Consider the following 26055-nt stretch of genomic DNA (forward strand, 5'->3'; position numbering starts at 1 on the left):
TTCAACCCGCCAGGCGCGACACGAAACTCCGAAAATTCATGCCTCACCTTTGACGAGCTTCTTCTGTTGGCACTCCAATATGTCCCATAAACATCACAAATGGTCCTTTTGTTCGATTAATTCTGTAGTTATATATCCAAAATGTCAATTTTTTGGCGCGTTTGATCCAGAAAAACACCGATTCCAACTCGCGCAACATGACTACAAAATATCTCATAAGTTACCTGTAATCTTTGTCCAAACATTTCAAACAACTTTCCTAATACAACTTTAGGTATTTTTTTAACGTAAATAATCTATAAAATTTAAGATGGGATAAACTGTGTTCAATACCGGAGGAAAACAAAGTGGAGCGTGCTTTCAGGTCACGCGCCTCAACCACAACAGTACACTTCACTCGACCCTCGTTCTGAACAGGGCTACTTCTTCATTACACAAAAGAAAAACATCAACCAATTTCTAAAGACTGTTGACATCCAGTGGAAGCGAAAAGAACTGCAAGCAACTGCCTTAGAATTCTACATTCCCATTGAAAACCCATTGAAAAGAGTGACCTCAAAAAAAAAAAATTCCTGGATGGTTTGTCCTCGGGGTTTTGCCTGCCAAATAAGTTCTGTTATACTCAGACATCATTCAAACAATTTTAGAAACTTCAGAGTGTTTTCTACCAAAAAATCTACTGATAATATGCATATCCTAGCTTCTGGGCCTGAGTAGCAGGCAGTTTACTTTGGGCACGCTTTTCATCCGGACGTGAAAATACCACCCCCTAGCCTAGAGAAGTTAAAAGTAGTTAAACCTACGCCCCGGTTTGTCATTATACAAGGAACAAACATAACATGGTGTCAGATTGGTAGTCGCTATGACAAGACAGAGAAAAGGAGTTACTCTGCAAATTTCTGCGATGAAAATTGAACATTCTACCACAAGTCAAGTGACGTGAGTAGTCAAAGATGATAGCTTGCAAGAGCTAGGGCAACGAGCCGCAACAACGAGAGTGACAGCAGCGAGAGCGAGGCTGCATTGGAACCTGTTGCAACATACTGAAGTAAAAGAAATTGACACTGTTCCTGTTCCCCGTCATGGATAGTCTTAGTCCTCCTACTCCTATGCAGTTAACAGGCAATCTAGCTGACGATTGGAAACGTTTCAAGCAGATTCAATATCCACCTAGTAGCCAGTGGAGCAGGGGGAGATGATGACAAATTGAAAGCTTCCATTTTTCTGCATGTTATTAGAGAGGATGCATTGGACATTTTACAATGGCTTTCAGCAAGACGAGGCAAACTTGACATTGACTGTGCTAATGGCTAAATTTGAGGGGTACTTTGTACCAAGCCAGAACTTCCCATTTGAGAGAGACAAGTTTTTCTCTCATGATCAGAAACAGGGAGTCCGTTTTGACCAGTATTTGGCTGAGCTGAACACACTGAGCGAAATGTGTGAATTTGAAAATCTGAAAGACTCACTAGTGAAAGACAGGATAGTCTGTGGCATACTTGATAATGGACTCAAGGAGAGATCGCTGCGTGAGCAAGATTTAACTTTGGATATAGCAGTGAATATGTGTCGAGCAGCTGAAACCACCAGAGCACAAGCTAAAGAGCTGCGTAGGGATGAGACGTCAGTGTATGCAATAAGAAGAGAGGAGCAACACACACAACACCTTACAAAACAAAAACAAGCTTAAGAGAGAAATCAAAACACTACTTGTGGAAAATGTGGATTCATCCACAAGCCAAAAAATTGCCCTGCAAATGGCAAATCATGTAACAACTGGGAAAAATAATTTCTGAAAATGCTGCAAAGCTGAGGGTACAAAGAAAAAGGTTCACACAGTCAAGGAGGAGATTGAAGAATTCTTTGTTGATTCTGTGGAAATATGCCATGCCGTTAAAGCTGAGTGGATTGTGCCATTGACTGTGAATGAAACTATAATACCATTCAAGCTTGATACTGGAGCACAGGTAAACCTGTTGTCGCTGGGTGACTACAAAACACAAAGTGAAGAGCAAAATACACCGATGAAAATGTAAGGTTACTGGGGAGAACGTACCAGTCAAAGGAAGCTGCATAGTAACTTTACAGCACGAAGGAAAACAGTTCAAAGCACAGTTGCTGATCATGGAAAAGAGTGTACAGCCTATTCCAGGAATCGATGCATGTGAAAAGCTCAATTTGTTGAAAAGAGTGTATGTAGTGACATCACAGACTGAAAATGACCAAGAATCATTACTGGTTGAGGATGTGTTTGAGGGTCTTGGATGTTTACCAGGAGAACAGAAAGGTACTGATGACAAAATTACTCCAGTTGTGCATACATGCAGAAAAGTTCCACGCATGGAAAAGATGGACATCATCACAAAAATGGATGAACCTACAAACTGGGTAAGCTCACTGGTTATTGTAGTGAAAAAGAACAGTGATCTCAGGATATATCTAGACCCGAGATCTCAACAAAGCAATCGAGAGCATTTCAAGTTGCCAACCAGAAAAGAGATAATGTCGCAGTTTGATGGAGCAAAGTGGTTCAGTATGCTTGATGCCTCATCAAGATTCTGGCAAATGAAGATAGACGATGCAAGCTCAAGGCTATGCACATTCAACACATCTGAGGGCAGGTACAGATTTCTTTGTCTACCATATGGGATTCTCTCAGCGCCAGAGGTCTCCCACAAGACAATCCACATGATCTTCGAGCACATTCCAGGAGTGGAGACCATGATGGATGACATCATCGTCTGGGGGTCCATAAAAGAACACGACGCGAGAGTGAGACAAGTGCTGGACCTGACACGGAAAGTCAACCTAAAACTAAACAAGGACAAATGTGAGTTTGGTGTGAAAACACTTACCTTCGTGGGAGACATACTTTCAGAGGATGGAGTCATATCAGACCCAAGGAAAACATTAGCCATCAAAAACATGGAGCGCCCGAAGAACAAGGATGACGTGAGATGCTTCATGGGCATGATCACCTACTTTGCTTAGTTCATACCTCAACTGTCAGCACAGTCCGCTTCACTCAGATGTCTCCTTGAACAGAAAAACGAATGGGAAGGGTCCCATGGACAGGAAAACTGCTTCAAAAACCTAAAGAACACAATCACAGAAGAGCCATTGCTCAGGTTCTATGATCCAGCGAAAAGCACAAGGATTTCTGCAGACGCGTCACAGTTTGGCCTGGGAGCAGTTCCTCTGCAATAGCATAACGACACATGGCAACCCGTCGCTTATGCATCCAGAGCCTTGACAGGCGCAGAGACAAGGTATGCACAAATAGAGAAAGAACTACTGGCCAGCACATACGCGTGCGAAAGGTTTCACCAATATGTCTACGGACGACTTCGAAGTAGAAGCCGACCACAAACCATTGGTGTCAATCATGTCTAAGCCACTGAATGATTGTCCAATGAGAATCCAGAGATTGTTGATCAGACTGCAAAAGATTGATGTGAAGATGAGCCATACCCCGGGAAAGTTCATGTTCGCCGCCGACACGCTTTCTCGAGCAGTTGACAAGAAAGAGATCTTCGACACACAGAAAAACACTGAGATTCAGGCCTACGTCGACATGATCGTAGCATCACTTCCTGTGTCTTCTGAGAAAATGGAGCAGATCAAAGAGAGACCGCAGCTGACCAAACAATGATAGAGTTGAAAGAAACAACACTGATGGGATGGCCCGCACAGAAAAACAACTGTCTAAGGAGAACACAGGATTACTGGATGTGCAGAGCAGAGCTCACCGTTGTGGATGACATAGTGTTCAAAGGCAACAAGATCGTCATTCCCATGACACTACCTAAAGAAATTCTACAGAAAATACATGAGGGCCACTTGGGTGAAGAAAAATGCGAACCACGAGCATGAGAAGTAATGTACTGGCCAAGAATGAACCAGGAAATAAGCCAGACCACTGCTTCATGTGAACTGTGTTTGCCCTACAGGCCAAAGCAGCAAGCAGAGCCGCTAATGCCTCATCCAGTACCCAACAGACTCTACTACAAAGTTGGAGCTGACCTTTTTGACTACAATGGCAAAAGTCACATTGTTGTTACCGACTACTACTCAAACTACCCAGAAGTAGCAACACTGCCAACCACCTTCAGCAAAGCTGTAATCACCTACCTGAAATCAGTCTTTGCAAGACATGGGGTTGCGTCTGAACTGTACTCGGACAATGGCCCACAGTTCTCAAGTTTTGAATTCTAATCGTTCGCTAACGACTAGGAATTCCGACACAACACCCCAACTACCCAAGGTCCAACGGCTTAGCAGAGAGGTCAGTCAAAATTGTCAAAGGTCTGATGAAAAAGGCACACGATGGAAAGGGGGATTTCCTAAAAACTCTGCTCTACCGCAGCGCACCGCTGCAGAACTTACATTCACCTGCACAAATGTTGATGGGACGTCGCATCAGAACCAACCTACCCATCCATGAGGACTTGCTAACACCCGAAGGTGCTCACAAAGTCAAACTCGCGAAATAAAAACAGAAAGACAAACAAAAACAGCGACACGACAAAAGTATAAGACACTTACCTGAACTGAAACCTGGAGATCATGTACGACTCCAAGACATCACTACAGGAACTATGACTGACGACGAACGCTGTCCAACTGTTTCAGGAAGCACTTCAGCAGAACGATCAAAAAGGACTCTGAGCCCCTGAAAGGCTTATTGAGAATTGCTTAAAAAAAATGTAAAAAGGGGCACCTGGACTGAATGTTTTGTTTATGTGAAAAGAAATAGAACCACAATAGAGTATTGTTGGACAGACTATATTTAGTTGGGGGAAAAAATACATCAGAATATGTTCATTGCCTTTTAAGTGATGAGAGCAATGTAAAAAAAAGGAAAGAAATGTGTGTTATTGTAAATTGCGTGTTATGCAGGTTGAGTAAACAAATGAGATGTGACGTGTAGTTACAGAGAAAAGTAGTTTTCTTTTAAAGGAAGGAAGATGTAGTCTAACTGTTATTAACACGTCACCCAGCTGGCTATGCGGGGGGGCAGGTGGTACATGTTCATTAAAAGTAGTTAAACCTTCGCCCTGGTTTGTCATTATACAAACATAACCAGCTCACTAAGCTTCTCAACACATAGAACCCCCCCACCCCCATAATGCTCTGCAGCACAACCCCAACACAACACACTAGGTTCATTCTCTGATCCTAATCCTATGATTGGATGGACAACATATCACTTCATACTGCAAAAGCTTTGATTGGTTGTAGGTCGTCTTACGGAACTGGTCATAATGACCATGTAGGTCTATGGAAGGGGGTGAGGCCTACGAGCCTCCTTGGTTTTATGTTGAAGTCAATGTAGCCAGAGGAGAATATAAGCTAGCTGTCCTCTGGCTACACCATGGTGCTACCCCAGTGAGTGCTGTTGAAGTTACCATAGACCTTCATTGCAAAACAGTGTGTTTTAATCAATTATTTGGTGACATATTAATATATTTAGTATAGTTTTATCTAAAAAGGCTAACATTGTTTCACTTTTTATTGATATTACATTTCAATGAGGAGGATGGTCCTCCTCTGAGGAGCCTCCACTGATTTATGTATTTGTTTACTTATTTATATGTACTATATATATATATTTATGTAATAGTTTACAGTACAGGACCAGTCAAAAGTTTGGACACCTATCTTTCTTTATTTTTACGATTGTCTACATGGTGGAATAATAGTGAAGACATCAACACTATGAAATAACACATATGGAATCATGTAGTAATGAAAATATTTTTGAGATTCTTCAAAGTAGCCGGCCTTTGCCTTGATGAAAGCTTTGCACACACTTGGCATTCTCTCAACCAGTTTCACCTGGAATGCTTTTCCAACAGTCTTGAAGGAGTTCCCACATATACTGAGCACTTGTTGGCTGCATTTCCTTCACTCTGCAGTCCAACTTATCCCAAACCATCAAAATTGGGTTGAGGTCGGGTGATTGTGGAGGCCAGGTCATCTGATGCAGCACTCCATCACTCTCCTTCTTGGTCAAATAGCCCTTACACAGCCTGGAGGTGTGTCGGATCATTGTCCTGTTGAAAAACAAAGGATAGTCCCACTAAGCCCAAACCAGATGGAATGGCGTATCACTGCAGAATGCTGTGGTAGCCACCATCTCACCACCTCCTCCATGCTTCACGATGGGAACCACATGCGGAGATCATCCGTTCACCTACTGAGTCTCACAAATACACGGTGGTGGTTGAAACCAAATATCTCAAATTTGGACTCATCAGACCAAAGGACAGATTTCCACCGGTCTAATGTCCATTGCTTGTGTTTCTTGGCCCAAGCAAGTCTCTTCTTCTTATTGGTGTCCTTTAGTAGTTGTTTCTTTGCAGCAATTTGACCATAATTCACACAGTCTCCTCTGAACAGTTGATGTTCAGATGTGTCTGTTACTTGAACTCTGAAGCATTTATTTGGGCTGCAATTTCTGAGGCTGGTAACTCCTAATGAACTAATCCTCTGCAGCAGAGATAACTCAGGGTCTTCCATTCTTGTGGTGGTCCTCATGAGAGCCAGTTTCATCATAGCTCTTGATGGTTTTTGCAACTGCACTCGAAGAAACGTTCCAAGTTCTTAAAAGTTTACAGGTTGACTGACCTTCATGTCTTAAGGTATTGATGGACTGTTGTTTCTCTTCGCTTATTTGAGCTGTTCTTGCCATAATATGGACTTAGCCCTATTTGGTAAAAGACCATCTACTTTTTACCACCCCTACCCTGTGACAGCACAACTGATTGGCTCAAATGCATTTGGAAGGAAAGAATTCCAGGAATTTACTTTTAACAAGGCACACCTGTTAATTGAAACGCATTCCAGGTGACTACCTCATGAAGCTGGTTAAGAGAACGTCAAGAGTGTGCAAAGCTATCATCAAGGCAAAGGGTGGCTACTTGGGAAGAATCTCAAATATAAAATATATTTTGATTTGTTTAACACTTTTTTGGTTACTACATGATTCCATATGTGTTATTTCTTTCTATGATGTAGAAAATAGTTAAAGAAAAACCTTGAATGAGTAGGTGCTTCCAAACTTTTGACTGGTAGTGTGTGTTTTATATTCTATTATACAGGGTGCATTTCAAAAAGAGTCCTAGGTCTCATATCTTCCCTGTCCAAATAAAGATTAGATAACACACACATTATCTAGCCTACTGAATGTAACATAACTAACCCCTGAAAAGGGCCTTCCGTTTGAGGGCCAATTTTATACTAGGTATTATGGCTATGCCGCTAGGCCAGAGGATGACTTCAAAGCTCCATGATTGTATAGAGAGAAACATTGAGTACAAACTTGGAATGTTGCCCGTCACGTGCATACATGTATGTGTGTGTGCACATGAAGAAAGCAGAGGTTTGTTTTCATAGCAACACCTCATACTTCAAAACATCCATGCCCCATGCTATGATCTGCGCGCTGTCCTGGGGCGTTGACTTCCTAAAACATTCCTCTTTCAATTGTTCATTCATTCACTCACTTGTCGTCCCCCCCCCCCCCCCCACTCACTCTATGAAGCCCTTTGGTTGGCTGTGTACAGCCTGTAGATGAGTGCATTGTGGTCATATTTACCTGATTTCTCTACGTTGTTTCAGAGCTGCAGAAAGCTCTTCAGAAGAAACCCAAAAAGACATGTATTGTGAAGATGGTGGGGACAAGGAACCTGTGGAAAAACATTGTGGTCCTCTGCGTGAACTCGTAAGTATCTTTGTTTGTGTGTGTGTGTTCCTGTTTGAGTTTATGTAGTATTGTGTGCTTGTGTCCATGATGTAGCTGCCAGTCAGACAACTCTGGGTGTTAAAGCGATACTTCTGGATTTTAGCAATGAGGCCCTTAATCTACTTCCCCAGAGTCAGATGAACTTGTGGATACCATTTTTATGTCTCTGCGTTCAGTTTGAAGGAAGTTTCTCACTTTCATTTGCGCAACACCTATAGCGCAATGACTAGAAGTCTATGGGAACAGCTAGCATGTTCCTGTAGACTTCCAGTCATTGTGGTAACACTCGTTATCATTGGCTCCTGAAACTACCTATAAACCGGTGTGCCGTGATTATGGGACTATTGACCTGTCAGCTCGATGCAGTATCATCCAGCAGTGGCCGTCTGTGCTTTTAGCAGGTCTGTCTGTCTATCCATCAGTCTGTCCATCCCTCTGTCTTCTTGTCTCTGTGCAGTTTGCAGTCCTGTCTCTCTGTCCGTTTGTCTGTCCGCCGGTCTTTCTGTCCGTTGGCCTTCAGAACAAGCTTCACCTCTCCTCACTCACGTAACCCAGTCATTTGTAGACAGCAGACTTAGACACAGCCCTGGCTATTTCAGTGCACAGTGTCCCTGACTAGTCTGACCATACATTTTTCATGAGCTGTGTTCTTATGAGAGAACTGGAGACGAGCAAGAGGGTTTGTGTGCTTTTAGTTTTGTTTCACAGAAATTCACTTTCCTCTTTTTTTTTTCTCCTTCTTCCTTACTCTCTGTCTGAACTTATATGGTCTTTTTTTGTCCTCTCTCCCAATATCCCTCTTTCTTTCTCTCTGTCCTCTGTACACTCATCTCCTTACTCCTTTCTCCATCTCTTGCACTACCACATACCCATTATCCCTGTCTTTATTATCTCTTTCTCTTTCCTCATACCCTTTCCTCGCTCTCTCTCTCCTCTCCTTTCTCCCTGTATCCAGACTGACGGGCTATGGTATCCACCATTGCTTTGCCCGCAGTATGATGGACCACCACGAGACCCACGAGTCCACCATGTTCCACAACTTCTACGCTGACTACTACACCATGGCGGGCATCGCAGTGGCATCATGCATTGCACTGTGCCCGGCAGTGTCCCTGATGGGGAGGAGGGGAGGCCTGCTCATGTTCATGATCATCACTGCACTGGCATCACTGCTGCAGCTAGGCCTGCTCAACTGTGAGTAGCCTACAGTATAATACGCATATGGTATAGTGCACACACACAGCTGCCTCTTCCTATACGCAAACTATGCACTGCGTGTAAGGCCCCGTGGCCACTAGGGGGCCCCTGACCAAAAAAACACATTTTTTTCTGTTGAGAGTTAGAAAAGTACAACCCACATTTCAAAATTTGGTAGTGCATCAGCAGTCTTCGTCTTAAATCAGTCAATCAATTAGCCAGCGTCAGCTAACATTGCTAGGTAAGGTAGTCTAGCCAGCTAGTCGGGCCTAATCATCACCAAATTACCGACATCCGGGCACGCAGGGCATGTGCTCAGGGGCCCTGACCTCCAGGGGGTGGAGGTGAAATAGTCTTTATAGTTAGCTACTGTATAGTTGTTTTTGAAGTTGAGTTTGACTGTAGGTGTGTGGGAGGTGGTCTCTTTACTGTGTAACAAGGACGGATGTTGTCCGAAATCTGACAGAGTACTTAGTCCTTTTTTAAAGAGTCACTTAAATGTTGAGGGAACATATATTTAACCTAGACCTACAAATACACCTTGAGATCATTCAAACAGCAAACATATTGTCTTGTTATTGCAATGGTGTAACCAATGTGTGTTTTGTGACTGGAAATCTCACTGTGTGTGTGTGTGTGTGTGTGTGTGTGTGTGTGTGTGTGTGTGTGTGTGTGTGTGTGTGTGTGAGAGGGATCATTTGACTACATATTAACCTGTTTCTGTTTTCCTCTCTCTCCCTATGGCTCCGATAGTGCTGGGGAAATACAGTGTACATCTCAATATAGGTACAGTACAACCATCGATTTCTTTCCTATTCATTCTAGTGGGAACTCAGCCCATATTTCCCTGGTTGCTGTACCCTAGACTCTTAACTAATCAATAGCCCATCATTCTGGATCTTAACGGTTTACTCCATTATAATCAGCTTACTTGAAATACTGTAGCTGCTTGATGAAAAACCAACAAGGTCCTAGGCAGATGAGAGAATTCCACAATAAATTGATAACCAATCTACTGTCTTAAATGTGGTTCAAGCCGTTAGAAACACATTATGATGGCTGGCTAGCTGCAGATGTCTTAACATGATTTCTTTGATGTGATTAGACGAAGATTGGAGGAACTCTGACATTTGTGTAAGATTGGAGGACACTAAGAAAATGTCAGTGTTCCACCATAGTAGCAGAAAAACAAGGGGGCTTTGCAGTGTGTTTGTTGAGCAATAGAGGTGGTTTAAAGCAAAGGTTGATTTTTCACTATCACTGCGACCTAAATACTGTGACTTGTCCTCTCTCTCCCCTTCTCCCAATCACTCCCACTCTCCCACCCACTCCCTAAGAACAACAAAGTCAAACTCATTGCAGAGTTCAGTCAGATCCCGATAGAGCAAACCATGGCGTGTCATTTCTGTTTGCCGACTCTGACGAGTGACAGTTCAAACACAGGCACCATGTGACTGTGGCTCAGAACGCCCGTAGGCATCAAGGAATAAATACATCTCTCAAGGACAAGCTAGCTGCATTCTGTTTACTGCATAAACACACATTCAGATCCAGCCTGCTTGTCCTTCAGTGAAACGGAACAGCTAACACATGAAACCAGCGGTAGGCTAGTTGTACAACTTGGTAGTACTACAGTCCATTATAACAAATAAACCTGATGTTGACTGTGTAATAACCACACTACTGCATGGTATTATAGTACGTTATATGGTTTTATCGCCATCGTTCATCAGAACTTTTTTTGATCTTGCCTGGTCTTCATGTAACTTCTTACAACTATTAGAAGTCTTCCTGTCTGTGTTTCACTTCCCGATCCTTGCTTTGTTCTGATGATCCTCTCTGTTTGGCTTGGTCTCATTGACCCTAGCTAACCCTACTAGCCTCTAGCCCTCTTCTTCCCCTGTGTGTTTATCTAGCTCCTCTCTTCTCTCCGTTCTCTCTATCCCTAATCCTCCACCTGGCAGCAAAATTAGCGTGGCCTGTTGTCTGACAGCCAGAGGATTAGAGAGGAGCAGCAAACTGATCTGAGTTCTGCCTCAGATTATCCGCTTAGGTCAACTTAAACATGTCTCATTCAGCAACAAACTAATCTGAGACCAGTTTCAGATGATCTTCTGTCAATTTAAACATGTCTCATTCAGCAACAAACTGAACTGAGACCAGTTTCAAATGATCGTCTGTCAATTTTAACACGTCTCATTCGGCAGCACCGTGTGAGTTAGTTCTAGGATTGTTTTGCTGTTGTTTAGCTGAGGATCAGACAGATAAACGTCAGGGTAATCCGTCATGGCTAGTTTAGTTAAATGGATAACATGGTCAGGTTGATGGACAACATACAGGATGCTCAACAACATACACTCATGGGAATTATGTAACAGTCTAAGTAGGTTTAATAGGATCATCCTACTACTTCAATAACAACCTGCTCTTAGGAGAATGTATTAGGTACTGTTCATCAGTGCACTGAGCCTTCTCATATGATAATCATTCATTCAGGGTTAGATATAGTATTTTTCTATTGAGTTAATCTCACCTTTCTACAGCACATTAGAATGTATTCTCTCTGTATGATGGCTGGATAATTGTTAAGTTTGTTTTCTTGCTATGCAGAGTACTCAGATACACAAATCTCAACTTAATTCTGAGTCGTGTTTAATGGCTGACTCGTGTGTTGTCTGTCTGTCCAGAGCGCTCGGATACGCTGAATAAGAACTTCTCCATCGCCTTTTCCATCATCGGCATGTTCTCCTCCCACGCTGTCAGCAACCTGAGCATCTTCTTCTGCGCTGAGATCACCCCCACCGTCATCAGGTAAGCCCACCCACACACTGGGAACGGACCACTGGAGCGTACCACAGAGAGGGGACGAGGGGGAGGTGAGGGATAGGTTTCAGAGGGGGCCGTCAGTCAGGATATGTGCAGGCCAGGGTTGAGGAGAAAGCTTCATGGAAATCAAAAACAGGGTTTCCATTTTCTTCCCCTTTTATTCAGAGATGGGTTGGGTCAAGTGTCTGGTTAATTTTATAACATTTTACAGAACATTCACTCTGTCAAGCTATGAAAAACATACTGTATACACATCTGGAATTGGAGAAAGATAGAGGTGTGGAGTTTTGAAGGTTGCTGTCATCACGTAGTGTGAAGGGAAAATACCCTGTTTTGTGATGCGCACTATCATAGTAGAATGTAGTCGCAGTCTGATCTCAATAGAGAGGTTCATGATTCAGTGTCTTTGACCTGCCAGGATATCACCAGAATATTACTACCCTGCTATAAGCACTTCAAATGAGTGTGTGTGATCATGGCTCTCTTGTTAAATGCACAACCATAATAAAGGTGTAGTTCAATATCCATATTTCTATATTATTATTAATTTATTTAACCTTTATTTTGACAGGGAGTCATGCTGAGGCCGAGGTCTCTTTTACAGATCAGCCTTGTTTTGAATTAGCCTTTCCCTCTCTTGACAAACGGACACAGCTTTGGATCGTCATCATCATCATGATGCTGTGTTGTGTTATGTAAGGTGTGGTGCACTGTACTGCCTGAAGAGTGACTGTGGATCGCCACCTGGTGGCCAGTCACAGAGCAGACAGGAGAGAAATGAGGGTACTGCTTTGGCAGGATGCTGTTACATGGTATTGCAGCAGTCTCTGCTGCTGTGGGCGTAAAATGGCAAGGACATGTCAATAACACAGACCACGTGCGTCTGCATGAGGAAATGAGAATAGTAGGGGCTTGGAATGGGGAATGTGCTATTGAATGTGAATATAAAGAAAGCATTGAAATTGAATAGACTTGGAATGTAACAAAGCAGAACATTGCACTGGAAATGGTAGAGGTTTCAGGTCACACCTTTTCTACAGGATGGATATGGTTTAAAGACAGTGGGGCTTGGAGGTTGTTTTGGGATCGGGTGTAGTCATGTTCTTCAGAGATAGTGACTTCCTTACTGATGTTCCTTGTCTATCTCTGTATGGGGTGGTGGTCTGTATCCTCTCAAATCCACATGAGAGCTTAGAGAGTAGGGGCCAAGGGTGGGTTTGAGATTTGGTTTAGATGTGTAGGCTTCAAAAGTGATTACTGACATGACGGTCCTTGTCTCTCTCCGTAGGGGTGGGGGTCTGGGCCTGGTGCTCGCCAGCGCTGGCTTCGGCATGCTGACCGCCCCCATCATGGAGCTCCACAACCAGAAGGGATACTTCCTTCACCACATCATCTTCGCCTGTTGCACCCTCATCTGCATCATCTGCATTCTCCTCCTCCCCGAGACGCGCTACCAGCCCCTGCCCGAGACCCTGGCCGACGGAGAGTGTTACACCCGCCAGCCCCTGTTGCCCCCCAGGAAGCCTGGCGAACAGCGCCTCCTCCTGGCCCAGTTGGAGAGCAACAGGGATTACACCCGGGTCCACGACACGCCGCTGCACGAGGCGGCCGCCACCGCCGTCTCCACAATGGAGTTCACGGCGTCCTCCGCTGTTGACCGTACAGCACCATCGGTTATTGACGTTTCGGCGCCCTCCGCTAGGAAGCTAATGTCACACCAGCCTGAGTCTGATGGCAAATCCACTGAAGACTCCACTGATATACCCCTCATTAATTCTGTTGCCCCTTTATCCACTTTCATTGTTAATGATGAGACGGCTCCCTCCCCTACTAAAGACGTTACTAGTATCCCCCTCACAGAAGATATCCATACATCCATCTTGGTCAACACTATTTCCCCTGTCACTGAAACTCTTCCCATCTCTTTATTGGAATCAACCATTCCGCCAGTACTTGATTCAACCCCTACCTCCGCATTGTACCCTTCCACTCCCCCTGTCATAGAATCCACCCCTAGTTCCGTATTGGATCCTTCCACTCCACCTGTTATAGAATCCACCCCCACTTCATTGGATGCTCCAGAAGTAATTGAAACTCCCCCTACCTCCACATTGGACTCTCCCCCTGTCATAGAAACCACCCCTACATTGAACTCTACCATTCCCCCTGTCATAGAAACCACCCCTACATTGGACTATACCACTCCCCCTGTACTTGACCTTCTACCCTCCTCTCCAACACCCTCCCCTACTCCTGTCATCAATGACATTCTTCTCCCTCCCCCCATGGCGGACTGTACGACTCCTATTGATTCTACTGACCACATAACCATAGACCCGATCATATACTCTCTAGATGACAAACTCCCCGCTCCTCCTCCCCCTACATCAGACTGTACCATTCCCCTTCTCACAGACTCTGTCCATACTCCAGAGTTGGACTCATCCCCATGTGTTAATAATGTTATTGTTTCTCCCGCTTACCCTGTCGTAGCTCATGCCCCTGTTCATCCCCCCATCTGCCCACTACCACCACCACCCAATGACTTAGGTCATATCCCCACAACAGTGGACTCTTCCATGCCCCCTGTCATGGACACTGTTCACACCCCCACTGTGGACTCTACCACTCTCCCCATCACAGACATTGTTCAACCCCTTTCATTGGACTCTACCATTCCGCTTGTCATAGACTCACAGCACCCCAACGTAACAGACTCTGAGACCACAGAGGCGGCCACCGCTTCCACAATAATGGACTGCACCATCTCCTCCCCCATAGACTCGGGTATCCTCCCTATAATGGACTGTACTATCTCAGAAAACCGCGTCATCAACGGGGTGGCATCGTCCTGATCCAAGGCTCTACCTCTGGAACAAGGAGGTGTGCCCCTTCCTCGTGGAGGAAGAAGCCCTGGACATCCAGGTCACATGTATGGGGTCACTAACTAGCTGATCAGGCCTTAGACATTTTGACTGCTCTGTAGGGAGAATGCCAGTGATGGACAGGAGAGGGAACAGCTTGATATAGGAACAAGTGTATCTCTGTGACACTTTTTACTGGGAACAGCCAGAAAACAGGACAGGAGAACCGTGCTGAGGTGACAGTAATGAGTGGTTACTCTGCCACAGTGTGGAACTGTACATAACTGATATCTTCAGCGTTTTACATTGTTGGGGGAATCTGTACGTGTCATTTTAGACTGAGAAACTACCAGCCAAAACTCCCTTTGACTTCCTCTGACACTTGATCCCAATGCTTAGTTGGAGATGCCATACATACCACTAAAAAACATTTGACTGTACATTTGCCTCAATTGCAGACTTAGATGTACGCCCAATGTGTTTGATGTACATTTGCCTTATGTAGAAAAAAAAATACTTTAAGAATACAATGCAGAATTTTGAATGTCAACAGTGCCAGATATCTAAACCGAGGTTAGAGTGTCACCCAATTGGTTTTTGTTGTCGCTGAAATTAGTTCTCAGAAACTGAATGGAATCTTTGTAGGGAAAAGAGCAATTTGCCAAATATGAAAAACCAAAAGACTCTGAGTTTTGCCCCAAGTATTGGAGATGTTTTAATGTATGATGCAATGAGTTAAAAATCACAAGCGAAACATCTCAAGACTTCAGTCCTTAGTGTTATACGAGCATGGGTGTATGAAAAGGTACTAGAGAAAGAGAATGTTGTGAACTGAAGAGGCATGTTCATACGTTTAAAAGGACAATGGACTGTTTGTGGAGAGAAGGAGAGCTGTACCGGCGACGTGGTATAAGTGAGAGGTCTGTTGGTCCTTTAGGACTATGTTGTGCTTGTTCACGTTGCGGTCCTGTAAGTGAAACATTCGAGAATTTACAGACTATATCAATGTTTCATGGGACATTTTTTTCCACTCTTAAAAACGTTCATGAATTGTACTGTATGCAATTGGATCTTGTTAATGTGATATTCTAGGTCAAATTGCGTAGTTTGTTGTTGTGCTACTGATGTTGCGCTTGATCACAAAAAAATATTGCTATTATTTCACGGGGGGAGGGGGGGTGTCCTTAGTGTATAAAGATAGGGGGCACTGTTAACATTATTTGTGTGAATGTAAGTGGCACTTTATCCTTCGCTACGGGGACAAAGCATGTAAACAAAAATGTGAACTTTTCCATGAAACAAAGAGGTGATGTTTAAATGTTACCTAAAAAAACACGAGCTATCTCTCTCAAAAGGATTTTGTCTTCATTACAAATACATCTGTCATTGCCACCATCTTGTGTTTGTTTTCTACATGTAATTAGTGTATTTGGTGATGTAAAAATATTTTTAGTATATTTCCCCCGAAATATACCAGAAAATATTTAAACTTCACCAAGGTATGCAAAATTGATATATTTGTGATATTGACTCAAATTCTGTTGCGATTTGAAATGTCAGCTTATCCCTCTTTGTTTTTGTTAGTTTTTTACTTCAAAATATTAACTACCATTTACATTAATTACTTTCATTGTAATCAATACAGACATGATAGCGAAATGTTGTGATCGTTATTAGCAAAAACTACAACCAATGTCTCTGATTATTTTTAATTAAAACAAAAATATATGAAGAGCTTTCTTTTTCTTTGAAAAACTCAAATGTCTAGTGGCAACGTCATGTTTTACCAACGTCTGTGACTGACTATTGACAATAGTACATACCGGGCAAACAAAATGGTGGCTGTCAGTTCACTGGTTAGGCAATTGCATCCGATTGTGATGAGATCTCTGTGTTGTTAGGCCACTGTTTACAAATACAACATCACTTATTGTGATGTAGAGCTTTTTTTTTTCTTCAAAAGTCTTTGATTGACGTCTTGTCCTTTCAAATGCCATGGAGTCCAGTCTTTTACAGTGTGTTTATTAATATATATTTAAACAGGAAAATACAATGGCTTTGGAGGTGACCAAAGTATTATGTATCATGCAATAGCAGCTACTGATCACTCTACTGTACACTAATCATACAGTAGTCATCACAACACACACTGTCATGTAGTTCTATGGATGTAAAATGAACTATGTAAATACTAAAAGTGTAACAACCTACTTTCTGTTTATTCTCTGGTTATTTACTGGTAAATAAGCACACTGTTAAAGAAGATATACTTGTTGCTGTGGTCTTCATTCCTAATACTACATACACCTTGTCCAGAAAATTCAAGCACGGTGAAGAAAGGATATGTGAATCAAGTAAAACTTCATTACACCCCCTGTATGAGTCTCTTAGCTTCTTTTAATATCTAATAGACTTCACGCCTCAAACCATGTCTCCTGTACTCCTGTCAAGTCAGATTACTACATTTGGTTAGCTGTGATGTGAGGATGGTGTTATTAACACACGATAGTCTATTGACACTGGAACAACAGAAGAGGTCAATCGTACAAATGTTAAGAGTGTTTCGTCTGCAGCTGTAGCAATACTTCTCACCCCACATTTCTTGAACTGCAACCGCTCTTATCTTAAAATGTCACAGTACAACACATTACAACCTTACGTTACAGTCTCGGATTTCATATGTAATAGCGACGGCAGCACCAGCGATGGTGTATGGTTAGTCAGACGTATAATGACTCATTCTATTTCTATGGGTAGAGTGATGGCTTGGAAAGTGGCTGTACTAAAACAGTCCAAGTAGATACATTGAGTATATAGTGGTAAAGAAAATGCATTCAGAGATGGAAAAGCAGACTGATGTTATGTAAACTGACTATGATACGCTGTGCATTGATAGGTTGTACTATTATACAGTGGTTTGGAAATGGTTCTCAACTGATCAAATGACTCCCCTCATCCTAAATTGTCCCCACTGCAGCCAAACTATGTTGCGGAAAATGAGAAAAAGTCCTGATGTAACAGTTTGTTTTTGCATGATTTGAATGAATGAATGAATGTAAAAACATGGATTTTATCAGTTTAATTTTCCCTTTTTTGTTTTAACTTGAATAATGCATTTGTATATAAGCCATATGTGTCGGAATAAACTTCACTATTTATTGATCAATGATGCATTCTGGGTCTTGGTTGAGTTAATTGGTCTTCGGACAATTTTCAAGCCACCTCTTGAATTTTGAGGTGTTTCTGTGCAAGGTTCTTGTTTTATGTTGTTTTTTTACTGCTTGATGTCCTCCTCTCCAACCCAAGATAACGACAAGGGCATAAAGTGTGTCAATTCTGTATGTAAAGGATCAGTTTTCAATATTCACCTTCTTAATGAATTGTGTATTCATGTTGGTGTACTGCTGTGCTGGAAAGTCATCCCCTAAATATGATTCAGTAATTAGTTGTATTGATTAGCATTTCACTACACCCACAATAACATCGGATAAAAATGTGTATGTGAGCAATACAATTTGATTTGATCTTTATGTTAAGACCATACTACTAAACCAAAAAAACTCACTCGTGCTGCCAATAGATTTCTCTGCTTGGAATACTCTGATTTTAACCACTTCCTGTTGTATGATGTCATACAATAAAGCAATACATGGCAAACGTGCTCCTAGGTGAAGGCTTTTCCTGTCTCTGCTAAACAAGTCATTAATAAGAACAAATAAGTAACCTGTCTTTGATGGGAACATTGTGGATGGTATAGTTGAAAAGCTCCAAACTGACCTCTATTGGACAAAATATAGGTTACACCTGAAGCAGAGTCAGGACTGCAAGATTCAGGACTGCAAGGTACATGGGCAATGCCTATGTTATATTGAAAGGGGGCATATTTATCGACAATTAAGCTGTATTTCCTTAACTTGGAAACTAACAGCTAGGCCTATGCGCCACGTATTAGATTAAAAGTGCTTGGCAACAACCCGCATTTTGGCCCGGGACAGGGTGATGTCATGGAGAGTGATGCAGCAAGATCCTCATCCCGTCCACTGCATCAAACCGGTGCCAGCTGATAGGCTGGTGCGCAAAATTGGGATGCAGCACAGGTGTGACGTCACCCAATCAGCATCAACATGACGAGTCTCCCTTGGTTTACCGATCGCCATAAGAATGTAACAACTGCTGAGAGGCGAGAAACACAGTGGTCGCAACCAGGTTGAGGGCACTGTTGTTAGTTGAGACAAAAGGCTGCTATCTGCGTGCACTGAAAAGGCATCATCATGAGGGAGATTGTTCATATCCAGGCCGGGCAATGTGGAAACCAGATTGGTGCGAAGGTAGGTGTTATGTGTATATTTGTCTAGACGCAGAGGTTATTATAGAGCAATCCCTTTTTTTGTTAGATGTTTACAATTTTGAGACCTGCATGCTTTTGTCCCAACATGAATCGCACTACATTTTCCAAGAGAACAAAATCAGCCATCCAGTATTTTAGGGTCATGTTTTTGGACAAATGTGTCGTGGAAATTAGTGTTTCATTTATTTACAAATATAAGATGCCATTAGGTTGATATGGGTGTGTTGCTTTTGGACTTGGGCTAGGAGCCAACGGGTCTGCAGTGGTGTCGCGCACCTGCGGGGCTGGCGCCAAAGGAGCTGCGCCATAGCGATAGACTACGCACAACGACCGTCCAGTACTTTTCCATGTCTTGATCAGGTTCTAGCCAGATCTCTCAGGTCAAACTATGAAGCATTACGTTTGCATGACCTATTCTTTGTCGCATTTTTAGTTCTGGGAGGTGATAAGTGACGAACATGGCATCGACCCCACCGGCAGTTACCAAGGCGACAGTGACCTGCAGCTGGAGAGGATAAACGTGTACTACAATGAAGCATCAGGTAAATACATATCAATTTACTATCTAGATTGGTCTTCAAGTAATCTCTGCATGCATCTAAACAACAGGTCTAAGAAAATAATCAACCATAAGCACTGTAATGTAAACTGAGTGTACAAAGCATTAGAAGCACCTGCTCTTTCCATGACACAGACCAACCAGGTGAATCCAGGTGAAAGCTGTGATCCCTTATTGATGTCACTTGTTAAATCCACGTCAATCAGTGTAGATGAAGGGGAGGAGACAGGTTAAAGAAGGATTTTTACATCTTGAGACAATTGAGACATTGATTGTGTATGTGTGCCTTTCAAAGGGTGAATGAGCAAGACAAAATATTTAAGTGCCTTTGAATATTTAAGTGGCTTTTGATAAGGTAGTAGGTGCCAGGTGCACGTGTGTCAAGAACTGCACCGCTGCTGGGTTTTCATGCTCAACAGTTTCCCGTGTGTGTATCAAGAATGGTCCACCACCCAAAGGACATCCAGCCAACTTGACACAACTATGGGAAGCATTGGAGTCAACATGGGCCAGCGTCCCTGTGGAACGTTTTTGACACCTTGTAAAGTCCATGCCCTGACAAATTTTGTCTGTTCTGAGGGCAAAGGGGGTGCACCTCAATATTAGGAAGGTGTTCCTAATGTTTTGTACACTCAGTGTGCTTTGGCCTTGCCCTAAATAAACTCAGAACGAAAACTATATTCTCTGGTGATGAAAACTGCGTACCTTTTTTGACTTGCAAACTCATGCACTGTAGGACAAATTTAAATTGAGAATGTGACATTGTGACCATAATATCTGTCTGGGTGCAGGGGGCCCAGTGGCAGGGCAGGGGAAATGAGGACAGCAGCAGGGACCTGTCAATCTCTCTCTCTCTCTCCCTCCGGGTCTCTCTCTTTCTCTCCCTGTATCACCTCTTTCTCTGCAGCATCATCTTTCTCTCCCTCTCTTTCTCTCTCTCGCTCTCTCTCTGTCTCTTAAGAGCCCGTGGGGGGGGGTGGCGGCATGTATATATCTGCAGTGAATGCAGTCTCTATAAAACCAACCCAACCCTAACGCTTGCCTGCTGTCTGTGCGTTGATCAGATTTTTTTTATTGCCCAGGCATTTGAAGGTCACGGCCATGCAGAATCCCATCCTTTGTCTCTGTCTCTCTCTCATACGGAACAGTCAGTCTCCTATGGCAAACCAGCCAGGCTGCAGATTCTGGAGCCTATAGTAGGCCTGCATGTCCTGTGGTTAGCCCCGATCCTATTTCCTGTGCGTGCAATGCTAAGCACTATTGACCTCTCTTGTTAACGTGGCTCTGATTAATATCCACTCATAGAGAAATGCGCACAGCAGCATGATAAGATGATATGACGATAAGAGAGAAAATGTGTCATGTCTACTGGGAGATGCCATCTTGGTCTGAATGAATTCAGCTTAGCTCAGCCTCCTTGGACTGGAGCTAGCAGTTTTTCTGTGCTGCAGTCTGCAAGGGAGGCTGAGTGAGTGAGTGAGTGAGTGAGTGAGTGAGTGAGTGAGTGAGAAAAAGCGAGAGAGAGAGAGCCCATCCTCCTTCCCTCCCTAAACCTGATGTCCCTGCCTCTCCTCCCCCACAGGTAACAAGTTTGTCCCCCGGGCCATCCTGGTGGATCTGGAGCCAGGCACCATGGACTCTGTACGCTCCGGGCCCTTCGGCCAGCTCTTCAGACCAGACAACTTTGTCTTTGGTGAGTTGTGGTTATCTATCTAACCGGGTTCCAGATTGTTTTATGCTATCTTGCCCAGCCTGGTCCCAGATCTGTCTGTGCTGTCTTGCCCAATGGGTCATCATCATGACCTGTCAGCACTTCCATCCTGAACCTACAGCATGTTATGTCTGTGTCAGCATTCACTGTCATGTCCTCTGAAGCTAAGCTTAGTTTAACTTTGACATAGATAGACAGTGTGTTCAATGTGCAACTCTTCCGCCACAGCTCAGCAATGTGCCAGTAAGGGGATGCATGGTCGGCGAGCGGTTGTGTCAGGCACAGACAGCTAGCATGGTGCAGCAGAAAACAGGGCATAGACTGCTACTGTTGCAGTGCTCATCAAGATGGGGATATAGCATTAAATAAAACCCACCCACGACACCTTGCCAATTCTACTGCATAAAGTATAGTAAGTCTACATTCACATCCTATTGTATATGCGGACTTCTACACTATAATATTTTAGATCATGATAATGGTACTCTTGATCATGCTCAATCAAGCTGTTTTTATGCACTTTAATTATCCACTCTTAACAAAATGGAATTGTCTCTCTCAATGGAAACGGACAAATAATATGCCCAATGCATTTGCTTGTTAACTTGTTAACTGACTTTTCATTCTAATTGATGTGTATTGCTACAGTTGAAGTCGGAAGTTTACATACACTTATGTTGGAGTCATTAAAACTTGTTTTTCAAACACTCCACACATTTCTTGTTAACAAACTATAGTTTTGGCAAGTCGGTTAGGATATCTACTTTGTGCATGACACAAGTAATTTTTCCAATAATTGTTTACAGACAGATTATTTCACAAAGATTGTACTGTTTGGAGAAATGTCCTCTGGTCTGATGAAACAAAAATAGAACTGGTTGGCCATAATGACCATTGTTATGTTTGGAGGAAAAAGGGGGAGGCTTGCAAGCCGAAGAACACCATCCCAACCGTGAAGCACGGGGGTGGCAGCATCATGTTGTAGGGGTGCTTTGCTGCAGGAGGGACTGGTGCACTTCACAAAATAGATGGCATCTTGAGAAAGGAAAACCATGTGGATATATTGAAGCAACATCTCAAGAAATCAGTCAGGAAGTTAAAGCTTGGTCGCAAATGGGTCTTCCAAATGGACAATGACCCCAAGCATACTTCCAATGTTATGGCTTAAGGACAACAAAGTCAAGGTATTAGAGTGGCCATCACAAAGCCCTGACCTCAATCCTATAGAAAATTTGTGGGCAGAACTGAAAAAGCGTGTGCGAGCAAGGAGGCCTACAAACCTGACTCAGTTACACCAGCTCTGTCAGGAGGAATGGGACAAAATTTACCCAACTTATTGTGGGAAGCTTGTGGAAGGCTACCCAAAACTTTTGACCCAAGTTAAGCAATTTAAAGGCAATGCTACAGAATACTAATTGACTGTATGTAAACCTCTGACCCACTGGGAATGTGATGAAAGAAATAAAATCTGAAAGAAATAATTCTCTCTGCTTTTATTCTGACATTTCACATTCTTAAATAAAGTGGTGATCCTAACTGACCTAAGACAGGGAATTTTTACTAGGATTAAATGTCAGGAATTGTGGAAAAACTGAGTTTGAAATGTATTTGGCTAAGGTGTATGTAAACTTCTGACTTCAACTGTAGCTGTGTATTAGCACACAAAGGTGCGACGTCTCTTAACACAGGTTCACCATGGCTCTTTCAGGTCAGAGCGGCGCTGGTAACAACTGGGCTAAAGGCCACTACACAGAGGGAGCCGAGCTGGTCGACTCTGTCCTGGACGTAGTCAGGAAGGAGTCTGAGAACTGTGACTGCCTCCAGGGCTTCCAGCTTACCCACTCCCTGGGAGGGGGCACCGGCTCTGGCATGGGCACCCTGCTTATCAGCAAGATCCGTGAGGAGTACCCCGACCGCATCATGAACACCTTCAGCGTCATGCCCTCACCCAAGGTGTCAGACACGGTGGTGGAGCCCTACAATGCCACCCTCTCAGTCCACCAGCTGGTGGAGAACACAGATGAGACCTTCAGCATCGACAACGAGGCTCTCTACGACATCTGCTTCCGTACCCTCAAACTCACCACGCCCACCTACGGAGACCTCAACCACCTGGTGTCAGCCACCATGAGCGGGGTTACCACCTGCCTGCGCTTCCCTGGTCAGCTTAACGCTGACCTCCGCAAGCTGGCCGTCAACATGGTGCCCTTCCCCCGCTTGCATTTCTTCATGCCCGGCTTCGCCCCTCTAACCAGCAGGGGGAGCCAGCAGTACCGTGCCCTCTCCGTGCCCGAGCTCACACAGCAGATGTTTGACGCCAAGAATATGATGGCCGCCTGCGACCCTCGCCACGGCCGCTACCTCACCGTGGCCGCCATCTTCCGCGGGCGCATGTCCATGAAGGAGGTGGACGAGCAGATGCTGAGTGTGCAGAACAAGAACAGCAGCTACTTCGTAGAATGGATCCCCAACAATGTGAAGACGGCTGTCTGCGACATCCCGCCCCGCGGCCTCAAGATGTCCGCCACCTTCATCGGCAACAGCACGGCCATCCAGGAGCTGTTCAGGAGGATCTCTGAGCAGTTCACCGCCATGTTCCGCCGTAAGGCCTTCCTTCACTGGTACACTGGAGAGGGTATGGACGAGATGGAGTTTACAGAAGCAGAGAGCAACATGAACGACCTGGTGTCTGAGTACCAGCAGTACCAGGACGCCACCGCTGACGAGATTGGCGAGTATGAAGAAGACGAGCTGGAGGATGAGGAGCAGGATGTCCAGCAGCACCATGATGTCCGCCACTGAGGGATGCCGGGTAGAAGCAGCACAGCAGTCTGTATGTTATATCCACCAGTCATTTTAAATTATCAATAGTTATGGAACGATAGAGGCGCAGATGAGTTATCGTCGCGTCAAGATATATTATAGCTCTTTAGCCTAAAAACTACTACTACTGCGTTTCATTGTGTTTCGATTATGTCTTGAAGACCATAAGTGATATTAGAAACATAACAATTATGTGAGTATTTTAAATGACGTCATTGGTTTTCCAATTCATGCTGTATCAATGTCAATAAAACAACAATACAGTATTGTCAAAAACCGAGTTTTGTAACATTTACCTCAGAATACATTCTTTGTCGCAAAATAAAATGGTGCTGTCCTATGAATATCAGTATCTGTAGGCTTTTTTTCATGGGAGTGCTAATCGTATTCAGCAGGTGAGATACAATGAACACTCCAGACTTGGGGAGCAGGCGTAACCAAAATACAATAACTCAGTTTTCCATGATGTAATGATGATACTGGATGAAAGAGATGTTTTCTGGTTTTAAAATGCAAGGTAAGACATGAATGTTATTACCATACCCCCAAGAAGCTTACTACTTTTATAGTCTTGTGAGTGTCCTGAGTCATCATGACTGTGTGTCTGTCTGGGACAGGAAACACTTCCTCAAAGACTCAGAGAAAAAAGGAACATCTGTTTATTCCTCTTTATCATGTTTTGATCTGGGAGCTAGTAAATCAGATTAAAGGCTGGCCAGACTTGGAAGCTGTTAGAGTATAGAGTTTAATGTGTGGAGAAGTAGGGCGCTCTCCATATACAAACTTATACGACTCACACAAACAATGACGACATCATTAGGGCGCTCTTTCAATGCCTCAATATTTTGGCTAATAATTAAGAAAATCAAAGTACCAAACTTTGAACATATAAGCCTCATCAGATCTTCACATTGGTTCAGCACAATATCACACACCTTTATTCAACCTGGTCAATTTGCTTCATATCATTTACAACAAGGTCCTTGGTAAAATATGAATTGCAAGGCTGGAAAGGCTCACTGCCAAGAGTTTCTACTTAAGTTAGAGGGACAGTAAATAACGGTTACATTTTTCATTGCGCTGAGGTCCGTCAATACTTGAAGACTGAAGTAGTTCTATCTTGACAGAAAACGGCTAAAAAAGTCTGACCAGGAAGAATGCTGTCAGTGTTCAAGTTGCCAAAGTGTTCAAATGAGGTCATGTTTTCGCATTCAGACAAATGGGCAAAAGATGCTCTTGTCAAATACATCATACATTGAATGAATGTGTGGTTACCAAGGAGGACCTAGCAGAAACATATTAATTAAAAACCGGTAGGATCACCCAAAACCACAGGTTAGGCCAGAGTGAGGTTATGGTTAGAATTAGAATTCAGCTGGGGTGTAGACATGAGGTTAAGGTTAGAATCATGGCTAATGTTTGATATGCCAATGATGACACCTAGTGGAGTGTTACTGCAATTGAGTATGTGCTCTGGACTCGAGCTTTGGAGCCAAACAAGTAATAACACTCCAAGGAAGAGAATATTCCCTGAGATGAACCAAATTGTTCTTGTATATTTTTCACATTTCCGTGGAGATATTTCGTTAAGTTCTCAGTGTCTTTTGAGACACAGTGATAAAAACCACTCAAAATCAAATCAAAGTTTATGGTCGTGTACGCAGATTTGAAGATGTTATCGTAGGTTCAGCGAAATGCTTGTTTCACCTGTATTGTCTTCTGCACCTGTGCGTCGTCTTATTCATCTGAAGCTATTCTGTGAAAAACTATTGCCATTGTTCTTTTTGTTAAGGAAGTGTACGTTATTAATAATAAGAGTTACCTGGAGAAAGTCGGACCGCTCTGAAATGAAAATGGATGGCCCTCCCTCCAGCAAAATATATTATAACTAAACCCTCCCCTATAACTGAAATAATAATTAAAACATACAGTGAATAGCAGAGAACATGCCTACCGTTTACCCTCACTTCTAGGACAAAC

The 26055-nt window shown here is 43.4% G+C and overlaps 2 protein-coding genes across 3 annotated transcripts in view; both read left to right on the forward strand.

Moving 5' to 3' along the window:
- LOC115169645 (solute carrier family 22 member 23) overlaps positions 1 to 17805 on the forward strand; it is a 63566-nt gene extending 45761 nt beyond the window's left edge. For both annotated transcript variants that reach the window (XM_029725470.1, XM_029725471.1), the window contains exons 6-10: positions 7624 to 7726; positions 8703 to 8941; positions 9698 to 9730; positions 11632 to 11755; positions 13059 to 17805. In XM_029725470.1, the coding sequence (XP_029581330.1) occupies positions 7624 to 7726; positions 8703 to 8941; positions 9698 to 9730; positions 11632 to 11755; positions 13059 to 14625 (2066 nt within the window). In that variant the 3' untranslated portion in view covers positions 14626 to 17805. The remainder of the gene's footprint in view (positions 1 to 7623; positions 7727 to 8702; positions 8942 to 9697; positions 9731 to 11631; positions 11756 to 13058) is intronic.
- Positions 17806 to 18766: 961 nt separating this feature from the next.
- On the forward strand, positions 18767 to 24419 carry LOC115169646 (tubulin beta-2A chain-like). Its single transcript, XM_029725472.1, has 4 exons — positions 18767 to 18962; positions 19416 to 19524; positions 21124 to 21234; positions 22961 to 24419. The coding sequence occupies exons 1-4, from the start codon at positions 18906 to 18908 to the stop codon at positions 24052 to 24054; spliced, it is 1371 nt and encodes a 456-aa protein (XP_029581332.1). The 5' UTR covers positions 18767 to 18905; the 3' UTR covers positions 24055 to 24419.
- Positions 24420 to 26055: the final 1636 nt, after the last annotated feature.

This window comes from Salmo trutta, chromosome 31, assembly GCF_901001165.1.
Source record: "Salmo trutta chromosome 31, fSalTru1.1, whole genome shotgun sequence".
Taxonomy (NCBI): domain Eukaryota; kingdom Metazoa; phylum Chordata; class Actinopteri; order Salmoniformes; family Salmonidae; genus Salmo; species Salmo trutta.

Coding starts and splice junctions, on each gene's coding strand:
- LOC115169646 (XM_029725472.1), top strand. CDS start 18,906: ATGAGGGAGATTGTTCATATCCAGGCCGGGCAATGTGGAAACCAGATT. Junction 18,963..19,415: donor GAAACCAGATTGGTGCGAAG/GTAGGTGTTATG, acceptor TCGCATTTTTAG/TTCTGGGAGGTGATAAGTGA. Junction 21,235..22,960: donor ACCAGACAACTTTGTCTTTG/GTGAGTTGTGGT, acceptor TGGCTCTTTCAG/GTCAGAGCGGCGCTGGTAAC.